General features: G+C 43.1%; 1 protein-coding gene across 11 annotated transcripts in view; it reads left to right on the top strand.

The window, feature by feature from the left end:
- agrn (agrin) overlaps positions 1 to 25,048 on the top strand; it is a 471,015-nt gene that overhangs the window by 305,816 nt on the left and 140,151 nt on the right. For all 11 annotated transcript variants that reach the window (XM_062965817.1, XM_062965814.1, XM_062965810.1 and 8 more), the window contains 4 exons: positions 1,743 to 1,958; positions 11,048 to 11,272; positions 15,573 to 15,797; positions 21,249 to 21,455. In XM_062965817.1, the coding sequence (XP_062821887.1) occupies positions 1,743 to 1,958; positions 11,048 to 11,272; positions 15,573 to 15,797; positions 21,249 to 21,455 (873 nt within the window). The remainder of the gene's footprint in view (positions 1 to 1,742; positions 1,959 to 11,047; positions 11,273 to 15,572; positions 15,798 to 21,248; positions 21,456 to 25,048) is intronic.

Here is a 25,048-nt window from a genome sequence, read left to right as displayed (position 1 = left end):
CAGATTTCTCAACATAAGAGAAACTTTTAATTATTATAATGCTTGGCTCTGGAACAAACTGTTGTGAGATCCGCCCTCTCAGAAGGTTTGGTAGACATTAGGCATGTCCGATCGATGAAAAAAAGTTTCAATTCTCGTTTCTAAAGTAGGGGGCACTGGCACTTCGATATAGAAAGTATTTCCGATTTTTTTTCTGAGCCTGAATACATTGCACAAGATTTCCCTATCCTAAAATGATACATTTTAATATATTGGGTTTATGGTTCCCTTGATCTGGTCATGTAAGTGTGATTTATCGTTATAATTGTACTATTTTACCTTGTTTAATAATGTGTGTTATGTTGTTATGTAATGTTGTGTTGCTTTTATGACTCTAAACCATCCGGGAGATAGGGCGGTATATAAATAAAGTTTTATTATTATTATTATTATTATTATTATTATTATTATTATTTTACCCAAAAATTTCAGATATTTCCGAAAATTCGTAATGATTCTAAATGTTTCTAAAATGGCGGACGCGCATGCACAATCGCTACACACCGGGCTTGTATGGCAATCTTCCATGTGGACGCAGAGGACGTTGGCCCCCACCTTTGCGTCCATCGTGGAAGCTTCTTATTGGCCGGGGAGCGGCAGCCATGTTAGGCTGCGCTAAGCTCCCATTCAAGGTAGGTTGCAGAAACAAACAAAAAAATTAAAATATTTTTAAAAATATATATTTTTTTAAAATGGGGGGGGGGGGAATTAACGAAACATTAAGAGACAATTGGACAATGGGCCAACAATGGTTTGAATTACATTGTTGGTTGCGTTGTGAGACAATGTCTCGGAATGCGTATCAAAAAGTGAGAACAATCCGAAATAATTCCGATATACGATTCAAAACGATTTTTTGGCCATGTCTAGTAGACATCATTCTGGACGTTGTTGGGGCATCCTGCAGTGGAGTTCCTGTGTTGACCAAAAGATTGAGTAGATGACTTTCAGGATACGTTCCTTTGCAAATCAGGAGGCCCATGAGAAGCAAATATCTAGACACATAATAAAATGAAACTATGTATGTGTGTGTGGCTGGGTTGTCCACTTACACGGACAAGCTCCCACTTCCACAAATAACTAAAGCTCCCACTACTCAGGAGACACCAACAGCCCTCCCTCCAATGACATTGCAGGTTATAGTGAGTGCCGTAAAATAATATTCTTCCCATCCTTTCCCCTAAATGTTTTGTGATTCCTCTGAATAATTTTTCCTTGCTGTCTTCCTTGAGAATATTAAGCCTGGGTTGTTTGACATGCAAAGCAAGTGCGTGTTAATGAGTATCGACTTCTCCTCCCAGGTGAAATTGTCTTGAACAGAGTTGGACCGTTGTTCCGTTGCCTCCAAATATGGCGGACGTTGATTGACAGCTTTTTGTCTTTTGCATTCAAAGCAACCTTCATAGGAGCCCTGCGAGGAAACCCATTGCTCCCATTTCATAGACACTGAGAGTTTACCCTTGAGCACGAGAAGTTGGGTTTGACTTGTTCAGGTCTCGGTTCAACATCTATTTGGGTTTAATGGCCTTAAGGTTTCCATTCTTTTCTCCGGAGACATAAAAACTGGGAACTTAACCCTTTAATAAGAAAGATGAAGGTTAACGTAACACCTCTGTTTTCCCTCTTTTAGCACAAGACACCTAGTTTATTTAACTCTCTTTCTCTTTGCTAGATTTAACACCTTTTTTTCTCTGTACCCACAGTGTGTCGCGGAGTGTTATGTGGGTTTGGTGCCGTGTGTGAAAGGAGCCCCACAGACTCGTCCCAAGGCGTATGTGTATGCAAGAAGACCACCTGTCCTTCGGTGGTGGCTCCCGTCTGCGGCTCAGATTATTCCACCTACAGCAACGAATGTGAGCTGGAGAAGGCTCAGTGCAACCAACAGCGCAGGATCAAGGTCATCAGTAAAGGAGCTTGTGGTAAGTAGTGGCACATATATTTTCATGTCTCCCCTTCTTGACCCAAAGTTCTGTCGTCTCCTGGGCTGAAAAAGAGACTCAAGGTCAGAGCTTTCCAAACACTTCATGTTAATGGCACACTTTTTAGACACACATCATTTCGCGACACAGTAATTCAGTTTTCTTAGCAAAACGGAGGTTGAACCAACCCGATATAAGAGATACAGACACGTACATCAATAATGAAATGTTTAGACACACAGCATATCGCATGAAAACCTACGTGTGTGTGTGTGTGTGTGTGTATATATATATATAAAATCAGACTCGAAATGTGCCAATTGTATATTTATATGTATACTAGCTGTGCCCGGCCACGCGTTGCTGTGGCGTTGTCTGGTGGTGTTGGTGAGAAATTGTTGAGGTAGTGGTGGTATTGAATGTCTGTTGTATGGTTGGCTTTATGTTTAGTATGCACACTGAAGTGGATTATATGGCAGTGTGGAGTCAAGATAATCCAGTTCAAAGCAGATAATATAAGATTCTAAATGGGTTGTATAGCTGTGTGGAAGGGCCTTGAGTCTACACTGCCATATAATCCAGCGCAAATTAGATAATCTGTGGAAGAGGCCAAAGTGAGGCCTAACTCTGCCTGTGCCCTGGGCTGAGTGGGTTGCTAGGAGACCAAGTGGGTGGAGCTTAGCCTTCAAACTGGCAGCAATTGGATAAAAACTATTATTCCTCTCCCTCTAATTAGAACTTTATTTTTCTTTTCTTTTTGTTGTATCAACCTAGAGCCGTGGATGATGGGTTGTGTTGTCAAATTTCGAGGTTGGGGGGCCTGTAGTTTTGTTGTTTTGTCCGCTGCCCTGATGCCATCACTCTTTTATATATAGATTTTTATCAATGTTTAATGTATTTAATTGAATTGATTGTATTGATTGAATTGTCTGTAATATTTTTATATTGTGTTTTATTGTAAGCCACCCTGAGTCCCCAATGGGTGAGAAGGGCGGGATATAAGTATTGTAATAAATAAATTATATATATATGTGTGTGTGTGTGTGTCTTTATTGCATAAAGTTTTTTTTCCAAACATACATAAAATAAGGAAGGGCTTGGATACATTGAGAGTATCCAAGCCGGCAGTAGGGAAAGAAAGGGGAAAAGAGAAAACCGAGATTAGGGAAGAAATAGGAAGAGAAGACAAGATAAAGCAGGGAAGGAGAAAAAGAAAAGAAAAAAGAGAGCGAAAGAAACACCTGAAAGAGTAAATTTGAGGGATGGATAATCCTCTGGTCCATTCCACAGGGGATTTAAATAATAATAATAATAATAATAATAATAATTATTATTATTATTATTATTATTATTATTATTATTATTATTGACCAGGGACCACTCTCCAACATTAGTACCAGAAGGGTTACGAATCATTTTTTGGTCAACTTTAGATTCAGTTGGGTTATTTGGGGTGCTGATTCAGAAAATTGCATTGGATAGAACACATCAGCTCTAGTTTCTGATACAGAACATATGCCATCCAGTAGTCGCCATCTCCTTACCCATAGAAAACCATATTTAATAATCTAGAGCTGATGTGGTCTATCCAATGCAATTTTCTGAATCAGCACCCCAAATAACCCTAAAAACGAAGACACCAAGGCGCCACATGGAATGGCTCCGCTCAGGGGGAGAGAGGAGGAGGAGAAGCAGCAGTCAGGAGGCTTGTTGTAACGCCTTTTGTAGGTAGTCAGCCTCTACCCTCCCGACACCCCCATTGCCTTGGTGTTATAAGGGGTTTTCATGAGATCAGTCGCTCTCGTTGCAGTGGGGTAGTAATGGTGAGGCTGCGGACCATATTTTAGTTCTTGCGGTCCACAAGGGAGGAGGAGGAGAAGCAGCAGTCAGGAGGCTTGTTGTAACGCCTTTTGTGGGTAGTCAGCCTCTACCCTCCCGACACCCCCATTGCCTTGGTATTATATGTCAGAGTAATTTACGCAGCGCAGCAGCAGTTGGATGGAGTCCGAGGAACGCAGCACGAAGAGACATCAGAGACGATGGTAAAACTATATACAAGTTTTACTGTAAGCAGTAATAAAGACAAACAGACTTGCAGACAATGGACACAGCACTCAGCAGACAGCACTCGATTCAACTCAGAACAGAACTGAACAGAACAGATCTGATGCAATCAGCAATGCACACACACACTTTGTGTCTGGATACTCCCCAGTTCCAGCCACACATCAAGGACATCACAGCTTCTCAGCAATTAACTCTTTCCAGACTATAGTACACTCTGGATGATGCAATCAGTATGCAATACAGGCAAGACACAAATTTCATTTAAACACTACCAATACACAAATCCCACATTAACATTATAAGAGGGTTTCACGAGATCAGTCGCTCTCGTTACAATGGGGTAGTAATGGTGAGGCTGCGGACCATATTTTAGTTCTTGCGGTCCACAAGGAAGGAGAAGCAACACTCAGGAGGCTTGTTGTCATGCCTTGTCAGGTTGGGTTAGGGTTAGTGCTAGCTTTGTGTTCATATTGACGGATTTCAATAAAGCGTTTCCCTGGAACTATCTGTGTGAGCCCTTCCAAGGACTGACATGCCTTTCGTGGGATCTCAGCCACTACTTCCATGTTTGTTGTGGGGAAAAGTCAACTTTTATAACAGACTCTGCGGACAACTCTGCATTTATTTTGCCATGGTTACGGAGGCTTTTGCTGCTGTAGCCCATTCTTAAAAAGCCAAAAGAAGATTTTCCACAAGATCGTAAGTGCCCAGTCAACAAGATGCTCTTAACGTATTGCAAGGAAAATGTAATTAGAGAGAGAAAGAGAGAGACATCAAGAAGCTGCTCTCCATTCAACCAGGATGGTCCAACGCCTGTGTTATTTATAAGCCCCTTTATTTATTTAATTGTTTCCCCCTTCCTCTTTCATTTGTCACTTTCCTCCATCGTACTAGTCTCCTATTATTATTTTAAATAAATCACATTGACACCCTGTCTTCCTTCCCCTCCCCAGCTTCCGACTGCAGCCCCCAGCAAAAGGGGGGAAGCTCAGATTTATTGTGAGCCCGAGCCTCGTCTTCAGGGGAGGGAGGAAAAAAGGTCACGTTAATTTACTCAGAGAGATGCCGCGCGGGGAAGTTTCATTTGTGCAGCTCTTCGCTTGCAGCTGGTGCGTGCCACGCTGCCGGGGAGGGTTCATTAGTCTCCTTCGCGGGGCCTCTCCAGAAAATGACCTACTTCGGGTTCCGTGCATCAGTGTCCGGGTGTTATGCGTGTGTGTTTTGCAAAGAGTAGATTGAAGACAGGTCCTGATGGACCCTATTGTTATGAAGAAAGTGGGAGTGGCACTAGCAGAGACAGAGACGGAGAGACAGATTCCTCATCCAGGAACTTCAGGTTTCAAGGCAGAAAGTGTTGGACGAGTGGGTTTATTAACAAAAGACTCTCCCCATAAATACACAGCAGAGTAACTTAATAGCAGCAGCATGACCCAGCGCCAGTAGCCAAAAGTGAGAAAATGAACATAAACACACAAACCAATGTTATCTCTTTCTTAGGGGGCTTTTCTTTTGTAGCAAAATAATATGGTTGCACTATTTGCAAAAACAAGGTTCCCGTAATGCAAATAAAGTTCTTTGTACTTCCTTCTTTGTTTCCACGCTGGGCTTCTTTCTCATGCAAATAAACAGCTTTGCTCTCACAGAGCCTCCTCTCACACTGAACGTACACAGGAGCTTCAAATAGTAGCTTTACACACAGCAGCCTTCAGACTGGAGCTTCACACATGAATTCTTCAACCTGGAGCTTCACACATGAGTTTTTCAACCTGGAGCTTCACACATGAGGTCTTCAACCTGGAGCTTCACACATGAGTTCTTCAACCGGGAGCTTCACACATGAGTTCTTCAACCGGGAGCTTCACACATGAGGGCTTCAACCTGGAGCTTCACACATGAGATCTTCAACCTGGAGCTTCACACATGAAGTCTTCAACCTGGAACTTCACAATGAGGTCTTAAACCTGGAGCTTCACACATGAGGTCTTCAACCTGGAGCTTCACACATGAGGTCTTCAACCTGGAGCTTCACATATGAAGTCTTCAACCTGGAGCTTCACACATGAGGTCTTCAACCTGGAGCTTCACACATGAGGTCTTCAACCTGGAGCTTCACACATGAGGTCTTCAATCTGGAGCTTCACACACGAGGTCTTCAACCTGGAGCTTCACACATGAGATCTTCAACCTGGAGCTTCACACATGAAGTCTTCAACCTGGAGCTCCGCACATGAGGTCTTCAACCTGGAGCTCCACACATGAGGTCTTCAACCTGGAGCTTCACACATGAGGTCTTCAACCTAGAGCTTCACATATGAGGTCTTCAACCTGGAGCTTCACACATGAGGTCTTCAACCTGGAGCTTCACACATGAGGTCTTCAACCTGGAGCTTCACACATGAGGTCTTCAACCTGCAGCTTCACACATGAGGTCTTCAACCTGCAGCTTCACACATGAGGTCTTCAACCTGGAGCTTCACACATGAGGTCTTCAACCTGGAGCTTCACACATGAGTTCTTCAACCTGGAGCTCCACACATGAGGTCTTCAACCTGGAACTTCACAATGAGGTCTTCAACCTGGAGCTTCACACATGAGGTCTTCAACCTGGAGCTTCACACATGAGGTCTTCAACCTGGAGCTTCACACATGAGGTCTTCAACCTGGAGCTTCACACATGAGGTCTTCAACCTGGAGCTTCACACATGAGGTCTTCAACCTGGAGCTTCACACATGAGGTCTTCAACCTGGAGCTTCACACATGAGGTCTTCAACCTGGAGCTTCACACATGAGGTCTTCAACCTGGAGCTTCACACATGAGGTCTTCAACCTGGAGCTTCACACATGAGGTCTTCAACCTGGAGCTTCACACATGAGGTCTTCAACCTGGAGCTTCATACAGGAGGTCTTCAACCTGGAGCTTCACACATGAGGTCTTCAACCTGGAGCTCCACACAGGAGGTCTTCAACCTGGAGCTTCATACATGAGGTCTTCAACCTGGAGCTTCACACATGAGGTCTTCAGCCTCGAGCTTCACACATGAGGTCTTCAACCTGGAGCTTCTCACCAAAGCTTCTCACACCAGGCCTTCTCACACTGAGGCCTACTAACACTGAGGACCTCCCACACTGAAGCCTTCTAAGCTATAGGCTCACTTTATTTATTTATCGTGTCAGAAGCGAACTAAGGATACAAGTTGTAATGTATTTGAAAACACAAACTTGGCATTATACTAAATGTCCTTTGACTAGTATCTGGCCACTTGGAGTGCCTCTTGTGTTGAAGGTCCTTATGCAACTCTTAGTGGCACCCAAAGCTTGCTCAAGATAGAGTTTTATGCTACAGGAGAGAAGGAAGAACACAAATTGTGAAGGAAGCACTGGGGTCCAGTGGGTGCCTACCATTTGATCTTAGAATGGGAGAGTAAGGTTTAAGGAATCCGAGATTATTTATCCTTTCTTTCAAGGACTCGTTTTCTCTTTTCCCCTTGCAGAATGACATTGTTTTTGTCTTATTTCACAGAGACAAAGCAATCCCTTGGTGGCATCAATAGCCTTTCTTCCAGCTCCCATGCTCACGTCACACCTAGTTGCATGACCTAGTAACCTACAAAATCCTCATTAAGAAATCTGTGTCTTTTGAAAGAATGCAAGTAGTCAAGAATGGAAATGTACTCCCTTGAGCAGTAGGAACACAGAGTAGTGCTAAGGAAGGAAGGAGGGACTGACATGTGAATGGATGCCTGCAATATATGATCTATTTATCTCTCCTCTTCCCCTCCCTTATCAGTGTTTACTTTTCCAAAGCCTCCCTCGCTCTTAACCAAGGGAATGTTTTGAAAAGGGAAAGAAGCCCTTGCAGGTCAGGAAGAATATATATATATATATAATCTTATAAAAGCGTTTTTCACTGAAATATTTGTCAATCACTGCTACAGATATATAGGCATTTCCCCCTGCAAGCCTTTGCATTCCTTATGTACCTTTATATTTGTATCTATCTACATTAATTTTATATATGAATTTCCCTTTCATAAGTCTTTGCAAATCCTATATACATATAGATATCTAGAGATTTCCATATGCCTGTATATCTGTATCTATGTGTATACATCTATATATATATATAAAAGGGTAATGAAATTTCGGCCTAGGACAAAACAACAAAACTGCACATCCCAGAAACACTAAACTTGGCAGCACAACCCCTCATCCATGCCTCTGCGTTCATATAACAAAAAGAAAAGAAAAATAAAGTCCTAATTAGAGGGAGAGGAATAATTTTTTTTATCCAATTGCTGCCAGTTAGAAGGCTAAGCTCCGCCCACTTGGTCTCCTAGCAACCCACTCAGCCCAGGGGACAGGCAGAGTTAGGCCTCACTTAGGCCTCTTCCACACTGCCTATAAAATACAGATTATCTTATTTTAACTGGATTATATGGCAGTGTAGACTCAAGGCCCTTCCACACAGCTAAATAACCCATTTATAATGGACTTAATGTCAGGGGAAAACCTTTACCCTTTACCTTAACTACCACCAATTCCTCAATACTTTATTTCCCATACCACCAGACTTCGCCACAGCAACGGGTGGCCGGGCACAGCTCTCTCTCTCTATATATATTATACCCATTAATCTTATAAAAGCATTTTCCCCTGAAATATTTGTCACTCTCTGCTACAGATATATAGGCATTTCCCCCTACAAGCCTTTGCAATCCCTATGTGCCTTTATATTTGTATCTATCTATCTATTTATCTATCTACATTAATTTTATATATGAATTTCCCCCTTATAAGTCTTTGCAAATCCTATATACATATAGATACCTAGAGATTTCTGTATCTATGTGTATACATTTATATATATATGAATTTTCATCTCATATGTTTACAAGTCTTTGCAAATCCTATATAGATATAATTATCTATATAGAGTGAGATGTCTAGATAGATATCTATGAATATAGGACTGGCAAATATTGCAGGGGAAATGCCCATGCACACTTCTAGATAGATACAGTAGAGTCTCACTTATCCAACATAAACGGGCCAGCAGAATGTTGGATAAGCAAATATGTTGGATAATAAGGAAAGATTAAGGAAAAGCCTATTAAACATTAAATTAGGTTATGATTTTACAAATTAAGCACCAAAACATCATGTTATACAACAAATTTGACAGAAAAAGTAGTTCAATACATAGTAATGCTATGTAGTAATTACTGCATTTACGAATTTAGCACCAAAATATCACGATTTATTGAAAACATTTACAAAAATGCGTTGGATAATCCAGAACGTTGGATAAGCGAGTGTTGGATAAGTGAGACTCTACTGTATATGAATGTTTACCTCACATGTTTACAAGTCTTTGCAAATCCTATACAGATATAATTATCTATATAGAGAGAGATGTCTAGATAGATAGATATGAATATAGGACTTGCAAATATTACAGGGGAAATGCACACGCACACTTCTAGATAGATATAAACATAAATGTATAGGGCTTGCAAATATTTCAGGAGGGAACTGCACACATATATTTATAGAGGATTTGCAAAGGTTTCGGGGGAAATGCATATGTGAAATTAGTATATATAATGATAGATCTATATCTAGCTCTGCATTGTTTATGTAGGCATTGAATGTTTGCTTGTTACTATGTTGGAAGCGGGCCTGAGTCCCAGTGGAGAGATAGGGTGGGATGCAAATGAAGTTATTATTATTATTTTATTGTATGACACAGCAAACAAGATAGACATGCTGGATTTCATATCACAAAATCACAAGTCGAACACTTCCCAAGCGTTTAGGACTGTGTGATGTATTTTTGGATGATGCGTGCAGATCCCAGTTGGGTGGCCTTTTGCAGCTGGCAGATCATAATTTTGTCAATGCCTATTGTTTCCAAATGCCGGCTGAGATCTTTTGGCACGGCACCCAGTGTGCCCATCACCACCGGGACCACCTGCACTGGTTTCTGCCAGAGTCTTTGAAGTTTAATCTTGAGGTCCTGATAGCGGCTGAGTTTTTCCTGTTGTTTTTCGTCAATGCGACTGTCACCTGGGATGGCGACATCAATGATCCAAACCTTTTTCTTTTCCACAACTGTGATGTCTGGTGTGTTGTGTTCCAGAACTTTGTCAGTCTGGATTTGGAAGTCCCACAGTATCTTTGCGTTGCTCATTTTCCAATACTTTTTCAGGTTTGTGATCCCACCAGTTCTTTGCTGCTGGGAGGTGGTACTTGAGGCACAAGTTCCAATGAATCATTTGGGCCACATAGTTGTGCCTCTGTTTGTAGTCTGTCTGTGCGATTTTCTTACAGCAGCTGAGGAGATGATCAATAGTTTCTGTAAGAAAATCGCACAGACAGACTACAAACAGAGGCACAACTATGTGGCCCAAATGATTCATTGGAACTTATGCTTCAAGTACCACCTCCCAGCATCATTATTATTATTATTATTATTATTATTATTATTATTATTATTATTATTACCCTGCTCTATTTCCACCCCGGACTCAGAGCGGCAATATTCAATTTCATCAATGCAACTGTCATTATTATTATTATTATTATTATTATTATGTTATTGTTAATATCATATTGTTTTTGTTGACCCTACTTTTCCACTTACAGAGCTAATTTACTGTTTTTGTTTGAAACACGGTAAATATTCAATAACCTTCAACCTACTGATGCCTCACTATAATCTCATTGGGATCTATTTTCATTTTGAAATTGACCCGTAGCTGCTACATTTCCCACCCTCGGCTTATACTCGAGTCAATAAGTTTCCCCAGTTTTTTGTGGTAAAATTAGGTGCCTTGGCTTATATTAGGGTCGGCTTATACTCGACTATATACGGTAATCTAAAATTATCTCATTGATCACAACACAGTTTCCCCTGCTGATGGGCCATATCCGAAGCACTAAATTCTTGAAGGCTATTCCTTTCGGCTGCCAGGTCTATCATGCCGTTTTCTCATCTTTCTTGTTCCCCTTCCTGATCCAGGTTCAAAGGATCCTTGTGCGGACGTGACGTGCAGCTTTGGCAGCACCTGTGCCCGCTCAAGTGACGGACAGTCGGCCAAATGCATCTGCCCATCTTCCTGCAGCGGCGTTCCCGAGAACACGGTGTGTGGCAGCGACGGCAAGGATTACCGCAGCGAGTGCCACCTCAACAGACACGCTTGCGACAAGCAGGAAAACATCTTCAAGAAGTTCGATGGCCCTTGCGGTTAGTTCATTTTTATTTTCATTTTTGGCAAATGCGACTGTCATATGTGGTAACATGGATTTAGGACAGAGATTTTATTTATTGTGTCAGAAGCGAATTGAGGATTAACATGTATGAGGGTTATCCAGAAAGTAGGTTACGTTTTGGAATTAAAAATGAACAAAGTATAGGAGAAAACATTTATCATATGCAGTTGAAAGCCAGACCCAAATACCACTTCTCAACATAGTCGCCATTCAAATCTAGGCACTTATCATAGTGATGAATGAGCTTGGCAACTCCTCCCCCACCAAACTCTGCCGCTTGCGTCCTCAAAAAGTATAGGAGAAAACATTTACCATATGCAGTTGAAAGCCACACCCAAATACCATTTCTCAACATAGTCACCATTCAAATATAGGCACTCAGCGATGAATGAGCTTGGCAACTCTTTCCCTACCAAACTCTGCCGCTTACACCCTCAAAAAGTATAGGAGAAAACATTTACCATATGCAGTTGAAAGCCAGACCCAAATACCACTTCTCAACATAGTCACCATTCAAATATAGGCACTCAGCGATGAATGAGCTTGGCAACTCTTTCCCTACCAAACTCTGCCGCTTACACCCTCAAAAAGTATAGGAGAAAACATTTACCATATGCAGTTGAAAGCCAGACCCAAATACCACTTCTCAACATAGTCACCATTCAAATATAGGCACTCAGCGATGAATGAGCTTGGCAACTCTTTCCCCACCAAACTCTGCTGCTTGCGTCCTCAAAAAGTATAGGAGAAAACATTTACCATATGCAGTTGAAAGCCACACCCAAATACCATTTCTCAACATAGTCACCATTCAAATATAGGCACTCAGCGATGAATGAGCTTGGCAACTCTTTCCCTACCAAACTCTGCCGCTTACACCCTCAAAAAGTATAGGAGAAAACATTTACCATATGCAGTTGAAAGCCACACCCAAATCCCACTTCTCAACATAGTCGCCATTCAAATCTAGGCACTTATCATAGCGATGAATGAGCTTGGCAACTCCTCCCCCACCAAACTCTGCCCCTTGCATCCAGGTTCAAACCCCGGGAGCGGTGTGAGCGGCCGCCGTTAGCTCCAGCTGCTGCCAACCTAGCAGTTCGAAAACATGCCAATGTGAGTAGATCAATAGGTACTGTTCCGGCGGGAAGGTAACGGCGCTTCATACAGTCATGCCAGTGGCCACATGACCTTTGGAAGTTCCTGGGTGGGGGGAAAGAACTCTAATCTATTGGAGGCCAGTGTGAATGTTGTCATTAATCACCTTTGTTTGCATTAAACGGACTTCCCAGCCTCACATCCTGGCCTGGGGGAATCCTTTGTTCAGAGTCGTTAGCTGCCCCTGATTGATTCATGTTTGTAGCTTGTTGCTGTGAAGCTGAAATTATTGGTTAGGAACAAAAACAAAGCTCCATTTCACGAGTTAAAACCAAAAATATCTGAGAACGGCCTCCCCAAAAAAATCTGGATCCAGATGCCGTCTTCTTTCCTCGGCTGTGCTTATCTGCAGGGTTAAAGAGCCATTTCCCCATCTACATATGTAACTCTTCCAGTCTCCATGGTGATGCGCTAATCCTTTGTCCCTCATCAGCACCACTTTCGGAAGGGCTAGGTAGGAATGTATGGTTTTCAGAGCACTAAGGATTAAAAATCAAACAAGAGGATAGCAGGGAAGCACTATTTCTCGCCCAAATTGTGTGTCTTTCGGTTGCTAATGGGATGGAAGCAGACTGATTCTTCCCAGGTGTTACCTGCCAGGGTTCTGGAAACGCCCCAGCAAAGAGAAGGGGATTATCCAATAAGCAGCCCGGTCTCTTTAGCATTCTGATAAGAGCACCCAAGCGGTGAATGGAAGGTGATCCGGATAAACCCGGATTAGACCGGCAGGAGCCGGAGCTCTGCTGATCCCCACCTGCTCACCGGATGGGTTTGGGAGTTTTGTCACATTGCCACATGTGGATCGGTCCTAGGACCATGATAGCTTCCTCCCTATTAATTTATTGACTGCATTTTTACATTTGCAAGATTGCACATATATAAATTCTGTTGCTTGACACCATTCTCGAATATGCTAATTGTGCCTTGGGCATTGGTTGGTTGACTATGTTTTATTGTTTTTTTTATATGCTTGTTTTGACATGTTTACATGTTTAAAATAATAATAAGATTAAGAATATGTACAGCAAAGTGAAGAACCTGCTTTGATTCAAGTCAAAAATCAGAAACTCCTCAAAGCACAGCAGACAAAAAAACCATTACAAGAAAACTGCACTACAAACTAGAGCTGACAGCTGGCACAACAAAACATTGCATGGGCCGTCCCTTCATCAACCTTACATCAAATAAGGTTACAATTTTACAAATTAAGCACCAAAACATCATGTTATGCAACAAATTTGACAGAAAAAGTAGTTCAATGCGCAGTTATGTTGTAATTACTGTATTTACGAATTTAGTACCAAAATATCACGATATATTGAAAACATTGACTACAAAAATGCCTTGGATAATCCAGAACCTTGGATAAGCGAATCTTGGATAAGTTAGACTCTACTATATGTGCAAATTACAATATACATTAAAATCATAAAAAGTCATAAAAACAATCTATATAGATAAAAATGTAATGTGCATTTTTCCCATGGAGTAAACAATAAAACCACTGAACCAAATCACACCAAATTTGGCCACAAAAGACATAGTCATCCAGTCTATGTCTTTCAATAAAAAAACCTAGAAAAATAAAGTCTAAATAACAGAAAATCCCCAATTGCTTACCAACTTGAATACCACTGAACAGCCTGGCAGCTTCAAAGCCAGGCTGCTTCCTAACCAGAGGGATCCTCCATTGGCCATCTTGAATACCACTGAACAGCCTTGCAGCTTCAAGGCCAGGCTGCTTCCTAACCAGAGGGATCCTCCATTGGCCATCTTGAATACCACTGAACAGCCTTGCAGCTTCAAAGCCAGGCTGCTTCCTAACCAGAGGGATCCTCCATTGGCCATCTTGAATAGCACTGAACAGCTTTGCAGCTTCAAAGCCAGGCTGCTTCCTAACCAGAGGGATCCTCCATTGGCCATCTTGAATAGCACTGAACAGCCTTGCAGCTTCAAAGCCAGGCTGCTTCCTAACCAGAGGGATCCTAACCACCAGACTATACCACAGCAATGCGTGGCCGGACACAGCTCGTAGCATTTTTTTTTTTGTGTCAAATCGCTTCGGGTGTGAGAGAATTGGCCGTCTGCAAGGATGTTGCCCAGGATACATTGCCCGGATGTTTGATGTTTTTCCATCCTTGTGGGAGGCTTCTCTCATGTCTCCGCACAGGGAGCTGGAGCTGACAGAGGGAGCTCGCCCGTTCTCCCTGAATTTGAACCGCCGACCTGTCAATCAGCAGTCCTGCCAGCGCTCTCCTGTTATTTTGAGAAAGTCTCTGGCAAAACTTTTCTGGGGAGTGCTGAAGTTTTGAAGGACTTACCGCATGAGGTTGGGTTCATTTTAGTACATTTGGGGGATGTTTTCTGCAAAGTTCAGGTGAAAAGCTCTTGAAAATCAGGCTGAAGTGTTTGCACTTCAAAACAATTGGAAATCAGCATGTAGTTCTTTCCAGGGTCGAAAAAAACTGAAAAATGTGCACCTTCATCTCCTGCCTGGAAATAAGAACTGGAGTATCAGGACTGACCTTGAGATCGATAACAACAACAACAACAACAACAACAACAACAACAACTTTATTTTTATATCCTGCTCCCATCTCCTCAAGGGGACTTGGGGCGGCTCATATGGGGACAAACCCAACATCAGCATACATTAAAAAATAATCATAATTTAAACCAATATAACAATAAAAACATAACATATCAAGTTGTTTGAATCTGAGCATGGTGCAAAATATGTCAGGGTAAAACTGTACAGACTCTACATGGGGCTCAAGGATAAAATATAGGGCGATCAAGGAAGACAGGTAGGTTTCATTTAAAAATTAAAATCAACAAGGGTGAGGGACATTGATAAAGTACAGTAGTTGTAACAAGCTAAGTATCCAACTGGGTCTATTCATTCGAAAGAACATCGAAATATCCTAATGTTAGTAGTAGTTGTCATTTTCATGGTTATTGTTATTGGATGGATGTGAGAAAATGATTTCTGGGTTTGCCGTTAAAAAATCGTAAGTAGTTAAGGAGGTAAAGCAGAGAAGAGTCAATACAAATCTAGATGCACAAAATATATTTTGTTCGGTCATCTCATCTCTCCCTCCTTTCTGTTTGTTAAGACCCCTGCAAAAGCACCCACAATGACATGAATCGCGTTTGCCGGGTCAACCCTCGCACCCGGCGCGCAGAGCTCCTCTCCCGACCCGAGAGCTGCCCCTTAAAGTGGGATCCGGTGTGTGGCGACGATGGGGTGACCTATGACAACGACTGCGTCATGGTGAGGTCCGGTGCCATCCGGGGGATCGAGATCCAGAAGGTGCGCTCCGGACAGTGCCAGATTCAAGGTAAGTGTGTCGCACCTCAGAATAGTTCACCTTGCTATTGACACCAAGCCGCACACCGAAGATAGTATTTTGTAGTTTTATTGAGCAAAAGCAGTCTATATATATAAAAGGGTAATGAAATTTCGGCCTAGGACAAAACAACAAAACTACACATCCCAGAAACACTAAACTTGGCAGCACAACCCCTCATCCATGCCTCTGCGTTCATACAACAAAAAGAAAAGAAAAAGAAAGTCCTAATTAGAGGGAGAGGAATAATTGTTTTTATCCAATTGCTGCCAGTTAGAAGGCTAAGCTCCGCCCAGTTGGTCTCCTAGCAACCCACTCAGCCCAGGGGACAGGCAGAGTTAGGCCTCACTTAGGCCTCTTCCACACTGCCTATAAAATACAGATTATCTGATTTGAACTGGATTATATGGCAGTGTAGACTCAAGGCCCTTCCACACAGCTAAATAACCCATTTATAATGGACTTCATGTCAGGGGAAAACCATTACCCTTTACCTTAACTACCACCAATACCTCAATACTTTATTTCCCATACCACCATACTTCGCCACAGCAATATGTGGCCAGGCACAGCTAGTATATATATAATATCAAAGCAGGCAAAAATATAGTTGTTATTATTATTATTATTATTATTATTATTATTATTATTATTATTATAGAATCATAGAATCATAGAATAGTAGAGTTGGAAGAGACCACATGGGCCATCTAGTCCAACCCCCTGCTAAGAAGCAGGAAATCGCATTCAAAGCACCCCCGACAGATGGCCATCCAGCCTCTGCTTAAAAGCCTCCAAAGAAGGAGCCTCCACCACGGCCCCGGGGAGAGAGTTCCACTGTCAAACAGCCCTTCTCACAGTGAGGAAGTTCTTCCTGATGTTCAGGTGGAATCTCCTTTCCTGTAGTTTGAAGCCATTGTTCCGTGTCCTAGTCTCCAGGGCAGCAGAAAACAAGCTTGCTCCCTCCTCCCTATGACTTCCCCTCACGTATTTGTACATGGCTATCATGTCTCCTCTCAGCCTTCTCTTCTGCAGGCTAAACATGCCCAGCTCTTTCAGCCGCTCCTCATAGGGCTTGTTCTCCAGACCCTTAATCATTTTAGTCGCCCTCCTCTGGACGCTTTCCAGCTTGTCAACATCTCCCTTCAACTGTGGTGCCCAAAATTGGACACAGTATTCCAGGTGTGGTCTGACCAAGGCAGAATACTTAAACTTTATTTGTACCCCGCTAGCATCTCCCGAAGGACTCGATGCGGCTTACAAAGGCCAAGGCCTCAACACATAATATAACAATACAAAACAAAAGGCAAATTAAAAACAATTAAAACAGTATAAACAACAAGCAATAAACAATACGCTAAAACACAATAAAACTGGGCCAGGCCAGAATAATGGGTACAAGATTAAAAGTGCTGATGTGACAGGTGATATATAAGGCTTCTAGGGCAAGTGCAGAGTGCGATATACCATCTTAGTTCTAATAAAGTGCTTATGGGACTTGGTATTGGAGATTTCCTATTAATCTGGGAAGGCACATTGGAACAGCCAGGTCTTCAAGTTCTTTCTGAAGACTGCCAATGTAGGGGCAGTCTAGGGGCAATGTAGTTCCCAAAGTAATTGTAGAATAGAGTCAATAAATCCAACGATCCATAGACAAAAAGCAAAAATCTATTCCCAAAGATACAATAGTCCACAGGTTACAAGGATTCACAAACAGGAGAATTTCCAAAGCATGAAGACATTGACCATACACTCTGATGAAGTGAGAATTTGCTTTGACAGAGATTTGTCTCCCAACACAGTTTTAAAAGCAACCCAAAAATGCATTTCTCTTCCCCTCAGTGGCCTCCCGTTTCCCAGCTAATCTCAGGCTATGCTGAGGCATTCCTTTCCATTGCAAACAATCTGCCCGAGATAGCAATGGAGCTTCTTGACTGTCAAGGCCAAATAGCTCATTATCGTGCACCTGAACAGGAACCTGAGGCAAATCAAGCTCATTATCTCCCATGGGACTGTCTCCCTGGTTTTCATCTGTGACAGGCTAGTTCAGGAGGTCATCCACAGGCTGCACAATTTTTCACTTCTGAACCAGCCTGTGTAACTCCATGATTCTCCATCCCCATGACAACATCCTGGAATTCATCTTGCATCCCATCATCTGACTCCTGCATCTGTAACCCAAAATCCTCTTCCTCATCTTCACTCTGGCACTGCTGCTGAGTGACAACAAAGTGAACCTTGGCTAAAATTGTGGCGCATTGGCGTGGGTGCGCATAGACAAAAGATGGAAGTGTTTTGTTGCACTCTAGCCATGGAACACCTTTTCACCCACCACCACACAGAGTCCAATACTTACGAACTACAGCAGTTTATTTACAAAACCTGTACAAAAGGGGAAAAGGCATTTCCCAAAAAGGAGTAGAAGAGGTGTTATAAAATAGCAGCAGTCCATGTATACAACAGATCAATAGTCCAAAATGACAAGGTACATAAAATCCAGGCATAAATCCATAAGCATGAAAACAGAAACTTTTCCAAGGCAAAATAGGCAAACATAGGAGAACTTGAGAGCTGAAACAGGAACTTGATTCTATGGCAACATTGTCTGCTTTGGAGAAACAAGTAAACAACCCTTATTTTAAGCCCAGGCCCAGCCAAGAAGCCATGAGGTCATGCCTTAGACACTGGGGTCTCAAGGACTTCTCACGGAGTCTTTTCCAATGTCTAATTAATCTATCGTTGACTCCCTCTATGCGGAGTCCTAGTATCATGGGTGAACACCCCATCTGAACCTGCAGAAGGCCTTGAAGGCTTATTCCCAAGAGAAACAGACTTTTCTCTAGTTGCTAAGGAACGGGCATTGGAATCCCAAACATCCCCATACGCCTCTGCACATGCCGACACTTCTCTCTGCTCTGAGGTCTGCAAATCACCCTGATCACATACAGACTCATCCATAGGAAGCCCATCATCTCCTTTGTCCTCCGTGGAATCCCCAACACCCCCAGCATCTTGCTGCTGAACCCCATCATGTTTCACCAAATTTATTTTATTTATTTATTTACAGTATTTATATTCCGCCCTTCTCACACCAAAGGGATTACAATGAACATATATATGGCAAACTTTCAATGCCATCAGACAAATAACATACAGTATAGACACACACAGAGGCATTTAACATTTCCAGCTTCACGATTCCGGCGACAGGGGGAGCTGTTGCTTCACCATCCACTAGTGACTGTATTTCCTCATTACTTTCCGGCATGTTGCTGGAAGTTTTATGGTGTTGTAAATTAGTTAAATTAACCTCCCACATAAAGCGTACCTAAATTTCCTACTTGACAGATGGAACTGTCTTTCGGGCTGCATAGGTAAACAGCAAGCCGGGCTATTTAATGTTAGAGGGCTTAACCTGACCCAGGGTTTAAACTCATGACCTCTCAGTCAGTAGTGATTTATTGCAGCTGGTTACTAGCCAGCTGCGCCAGAGCCCGGCCCAAATCTAAGGCACCTCAATGAAGGATGCACTCCCCACTTTTTTTTGAAGCTTTAGTTTTGGGGAAAATAATTTACTCAGAATATTTTATTTTAAATAATTCAAATATGCACAATAAGGATCCAAAGATCTGAAACATAGACGTGGGACTAGACCCATGATCCACACGGTAGTGCAGCGTTGCCTGAGCTAGCTCTCAAGTAAACAATCCCTTAATTTAAGGACTCCGCAGAGCCAGGAAGTCATGCCTATGACTTCTACTCTTTTGTTTCAAGGATTTCTCACACTGTTTGAATGTTTAATTCTGTTGTTTCTCACGAATTATCTGTGACCGCCGTAGTTTGTCTCCCTCCTGCTGGAGACCAAGTCTCCAACTTTTACTAACTTTAGGTTTGTTTCCAGGGGAAATATTTCTCTCTTCCAGCTCCTTATCCAGCATTGCTAAGCAATGTTTAGGAAAAAGGTCCTCCCTATCGTCTGATGTCACTGTTGTGATTCAGCAGCCTGAACCTCAGATTGACTCTGATGAGGAAAGAGGGATTCAGGTTCCCAGTCTCCCCGAAAGGCCTAAAAAGCCTGTAGTGTTAGAGGATGAGGAACGGGGAGTGCAGTTTAGGTTTCCACAGGAAAGGCTGGAGTAGATGACCCTGAAGCCAGACATGGGAGAAGGGAGGACGGAAGATTCTCAGCTTAATGGTGAGTCTCAGAGAAATAACAAGCAAGCTGACCTTGATGAGTTAGATTCCTTAGATAGGGCTGAGTGTTTGGAATTCAGAGTTCGGCGAAGTGTGAGAATCGCAAATAGAAGGGAGGTGAGGGGGCAGAGAAATGCCTTCATGTTTTGCAAAGAGTATTAAAAGGGGTGCATTCGGGGAAAAGCCTTTGTCAAAGCAACTCTCTTTCACCGGAGAAGCAAGTTCTAGTTTTCCTGCCATGTCTTGGAGTCTATTGCCTTCTATGTTCCTTGGAATTTGCCACGCTGTCTTTGAATCTTGTTTATGCCTTGTGAGTCCCTGACTTATATCTGTGGATTGTATTTTTATAACTGACTTTTGGTGCTTTTCTTTTGCTTTTTAAAGAACTTTTTATTCTTTATCCTCAATATACTTTAAAGACTTAAACCTGGTGTGCAGTTTGTGTGTTAGAGCAAGGTGAATTCCAGCTTGAAGTGCGACAGTCACAGCATCTTCCTGCCTGCTCTCCTCTGCAGCTGTTTCATTTTCACTAGGTACAGACCCATTCTCCCAAGCAGACTCACTTCCCCTCACTGGAAAACCCGTCAGTCCTCACAACCTGGGCTGTGGCGCAGCTGGCTAGTAACCAGCTGCAATGAATCACTACTGACCGAGAGGTCATGAGTTCGAAGCCCGGGTCGGGTTAAGCTCCCGACCATTAAATAGCCCGGCTTGCTGTTGACCTTTGCAGCCCCAAAAGACAGTTGCTTCTGTCAAGTAGGGAAATTTAGGGACGTTTTATGCGGGGAGGCTAATTTAACTAATTTACAACACCATAAAACTGCCAGCAAAACACGAGGAAAGGAATGAAGAAGTACAGCCACTAGTGGACGGTGAAGCAACAGCTCCTCTTGTGGCCGGAATCGTGAAGCTGGAAAAATGTTAAAAATGCCTCTGAGTCTGTCTACTGTATGTTGTTTGTCTGTTGGCATTGAATGTTTGCCATATATGTGTTCATTGTAATCCGCCCTGAGTCCCCTTCAGGGTGAGAAAGAAGGGCGGAACATAAATACTGCAAATAAAATAAATAAATAAATAAACCTCAGATAACATAGTCCCCTCATCTTCAGCCTCTGTTTGAACTACAACAGTCACATTACAGGCACCTTCCATTGTTCCCAACTTTTACCGTAGCCACAGGAGCATCTTTTGGGTTGCCCTTACATTTTGTAACCAGTGAAGATCTGTTTCTACTTTTGCCCTTTTTAGACAAGTGCAAGGACGAGTGCCGCTTCAACGGGGTGTGTCTCAACCGTCGGGGGGCTCCCCGTTGTTCCTGTGAGCGCATCGCCTGCGACGGCTCTTACCGGCCTCTCTGCGGCAGGGACAGCCGAACGTACACCAACGACTGCGAGCGCCAGAAGGCCGAGTGCCAACAGAGAGCTGCCATCCCGATCAAACACCAGGGTCCTTGTGGTAAGTGGCATGGCCTGCTCAAGGCAATAGCATCTTGTTGAGAATCTGCGAGCGGTTAGGCTCAAAATGACCTACCAGGAAAATAGCAGAATGTGGAAGTATGCCTTCCAAAACAGCAGGAAACTTATGTGAAGTGAGTTTCAGGAAAGCCTTTGGATGGCAAAGGAACGCAAAGTCAGCTTAAAGGTTCAAAAGCATTTATTGAGGTAAAAAGAAATCCATTGTAGATAGGAAAGGGTTTGGAGCTAACTAGCTTATCTAAGCTAGGTCTAAGATAGGTAGGTGGGTGAAAATAATAATCTAGATAGCTACATTTTGCCTATGAGAGGAGGCAAAATCCATCCTCTTGGTGAAACAAAGGATGAAAGCAAGATCAGAATGGCGACCAAACCGCATGGGCTGTGCCTTCTCTAGGGCCATAAAAATTCCAATCTAAATTGAGGAAGTCACCTCAATCCCTAGCAGAGATCACATTGCTAAAACCAACAAGACTACAGAATAGAAGAGAGAAATAACAGCACAGCCTATCGGGCATGCGTGGGATTACATGAAGAGGTGTCCCTCAATCGATTTCTATGCTTCTAACTAACTAGGAGACTTGAGTAGTCCTGGATGACATTTCTAACACACCTTCTCTCTCTGGTTGTGGCTATCTTGTAGTAGCAAGAGTGGGGAAGGATGAAGTGGGCTGGGAAAAAAAACAACACAACTCTTTTTGAGCTCTAGCTATGGAGTTATGCCTAGCTTTATTTATCTATTTGATACAAGTGGAAGAGCTCGATTGGTGTTCACAATCCTCTCCTCTAATTCTTCCACTCTGATATTGTCCTGGTCTTTTTTCCTTCCTGTTGTCTTTCTTTCCTCCCTCTTTTTTCCAAGGGGAATGTATGAATAACAGTGTCTGGAGTGTTCAGTCTCTTACACCCGTCCATCTTCAATATTTTCTTCCATTAATCCATCCATTTCCACTATCTGGTTGCATCTCTCATTGCTCTGTTTTGTTTTTTGTCGCTTCATTCATGGCCACAGTGTCCCCTCCGCCCCTGTATTCCCGTGCTTTCTTTCTCCCATTTCTTTTCTTCCTTGCAAACCTTTTTTTCAGTTTACAGGTGTGATCTGTAAGCCATGATTCCTGACGGTGTCTTTTCTTGTCTGTCTCAAACTTGCGGAGGAAAAAAAAAAAGCATGGTATTGATTTCCCTAGAGAGGACTCCAGTCTGTCAGCCCTGGAACCAATTTTTAGCAAGAAAGCCTCAGCTCTGAAATGGGAAAAACGGGCGAAAAGGGTTCGTTTGTTCATTTATTCTGCTCGTTTATATGCTGCTGTTACTTAATATGGCCAAAGTGGTTTACAATATAGTAAACAAACCCTTGGGATTAAAAAGGTAAAGGTTTCCTCTTGACATTAACTCTGGGGGTTGGTGCTCATCTCCAATTCTAAGCCAAAGAGCCGGCATTGTCCATAGACACCTCCTAGGTCATGTGGCCGGCATGACTGCATGGAACGCCGTTACCTTCTCGCCAAAGCGGTACCTATTGATCTACTCACACTCTGGGGGTTGGTGCTCATCTCCATTTCTAAGTCGAAGAGCCGGCATTGTCCATACACACCTCCTAAGTCATGTGGCTGGCATGACTGCATGGAGCGTCAAAGCGGTACCTATTGATTTACTCACACTCTGTGGGTTGGTGCTCATCTCCATTTCTAAGTCGAAGAGCCGGCATTGTCCATACACACCTCCTAAGTCATGTGGCTGGCATGACTGCATGGAGCGTCAAAGCGGTACCTATTGATTTACTCACACTCTGTGGGTTGGTGCTCATCTCCATTTCTAAGTCGAAGAGCCGGCATTGTCCATACACACCTCCTAAGTCATGTGGCTGGCATGACTGCATGGAGCGTCAAAGCGGTACCTATTGATTTACTCACACTCTGTGGGTTGGTGCTCATCTCCATTTCTAAGCCGAAGAGCCGGCGTTGTCCATAGACACCTCCTTGGTCATGTGGCCGGCATGACTGCATGGAGCGCCATTACCTTCACGCCAAAGCGGTACCAATTGATCTACTCACACTGGTGGTTGGTGCTCATCTCCATTTCTAAGTCGAAGAGCCAGTGTTGTCCATAGACGCCTCCTAAGTCATGTGTCATGACTGCATGGAGCGCTGTTACTTTTCCACCAAAGCGGTACCTATTGATCTACTCACATTTGCATGTTTTCGAACTGCTAGGTTGGCAGAAGCTGGGGCTAACAGCAGGAGCTCACCCCACCCACGGATTCGAACCGCCGGCCTTCCGGTCAGCCAGTTCAGCAGCTTAGCGGTTTAACGTGCTGTAACCCTTGGGATTACTGTTCAAAATAAAATCTAATGGGCAACCTAGACAATTACAAATGTAGAAAATAAGCCCTATGGGAATGGGTTTATGTTTAACTTGGAGAAGAGAAGACTGAGAGTTGGTATATTAGCCATCTTTATACACCTAAAGGGATGTCATGTATTATTTGCTGATATAATTTAGTTGTTTCAAATTTGAGGATCTCTTGATTGTAAGAGCTATTTGACAGTGGAATGAACAGCTTTAGAGGTCTTCAAATAGAGATTGGATGACCATTGTTTGGGATTGCTTTAGATATCTATTCTTCTATAGCCCGTTGCAGTGCTTCTGTCTACACCAGTGGCTCCCAACTGTGGTCTGTGCACCACCAGTGGTCCGCAAGAACTAAAATATGGTCCGCAGCCTCACCATTACTACCCCATTGCCACGAGAGTGACTGGTCTCGTGAAACCCTCTTATAGTACCAAGGGATGTCAGGAGGAGACAGGCTGACTGCTCATGAAAGGTGTGACAACAAGTCTCCTGACTGCTGCTTCTCCTCCTCCCCCTGAGCAGAGTGTGGAAGTGGAGATGCCTTGTTATTTTCATTTTTAGGCCTGTTCCTGGGGTTATTTGGGGTGCTGATTCAGAAAATTGTACTGGATAGACTACATCAGCTCTAGATTATTAAATATGCTTTTCTGTGGGAAAACAGATGGCGACTACTGGATAGCATATGTTTTGTATCAGAAGCTAGAACTGATGTGGTCTATCCAGTGCAAATTTCTGAATCAGCACCTCATATAACCAAACCGAATCTAAAGTTGACTAAAAACTGATTCGTAACCCTTTTGGTACTAATGTTGGAGAGTGGTCCTTAGTCAAATTGGTCTCTGGTCAGAGTGGTCCCTGCTCAGAGTGGTCCTTGCTCAGAGTGGTCCTTGGTCAGAGTGGTCCTTGGTCAGAGTGGTCCTTGGTCAGAGTGGTCCCTGCTCAGAGTGGTCCCTGCTCAGAGTGGTCCTTGGTCAGAGTGGTCCTTGCTCAGAGTGGTCCCTGGTCAGAGTGTTCCTTGGTCAAATTGTCCCTGGTCAGAGTGGTCCTTGCTCAGAGTGGTCCTTAGTCAGAGTGGTCCCTGCTCAGAGTGGTCCTTGGTCAGAGTGGTCCTTGGTCAGAGTGGTCCCTGGTCAGAGTGTTCCTTGGTCAAATGGTCCCTGGTCAGAGTGGTCCTTGGTCAGAGTGGTCCCTGCTCAGAGTGGTCCCTGCTCAGAGTGGTCCTTG

The sequence above is a fragment of the Anolis carolinensis genome, unplaced genomic scaffold, assembly GCF_035594765.1.
Source record: "Anolis carolinensis isolate JA03-04 unplaced genomic scaffold, rAnoCar3.1.pri scaffold_15, whole genome shotgun sequence".
In the NCBI taxonomy this organism is placed as follows: Eukaryota; Metazoa; Chordata; class Lepidosauria; order Squamata; family Dactyloidae; genus Anolis; species Anolis carolinensis.
This window is presented reverse-complemented; position numbering and strand designations above follow the sequence as displayed.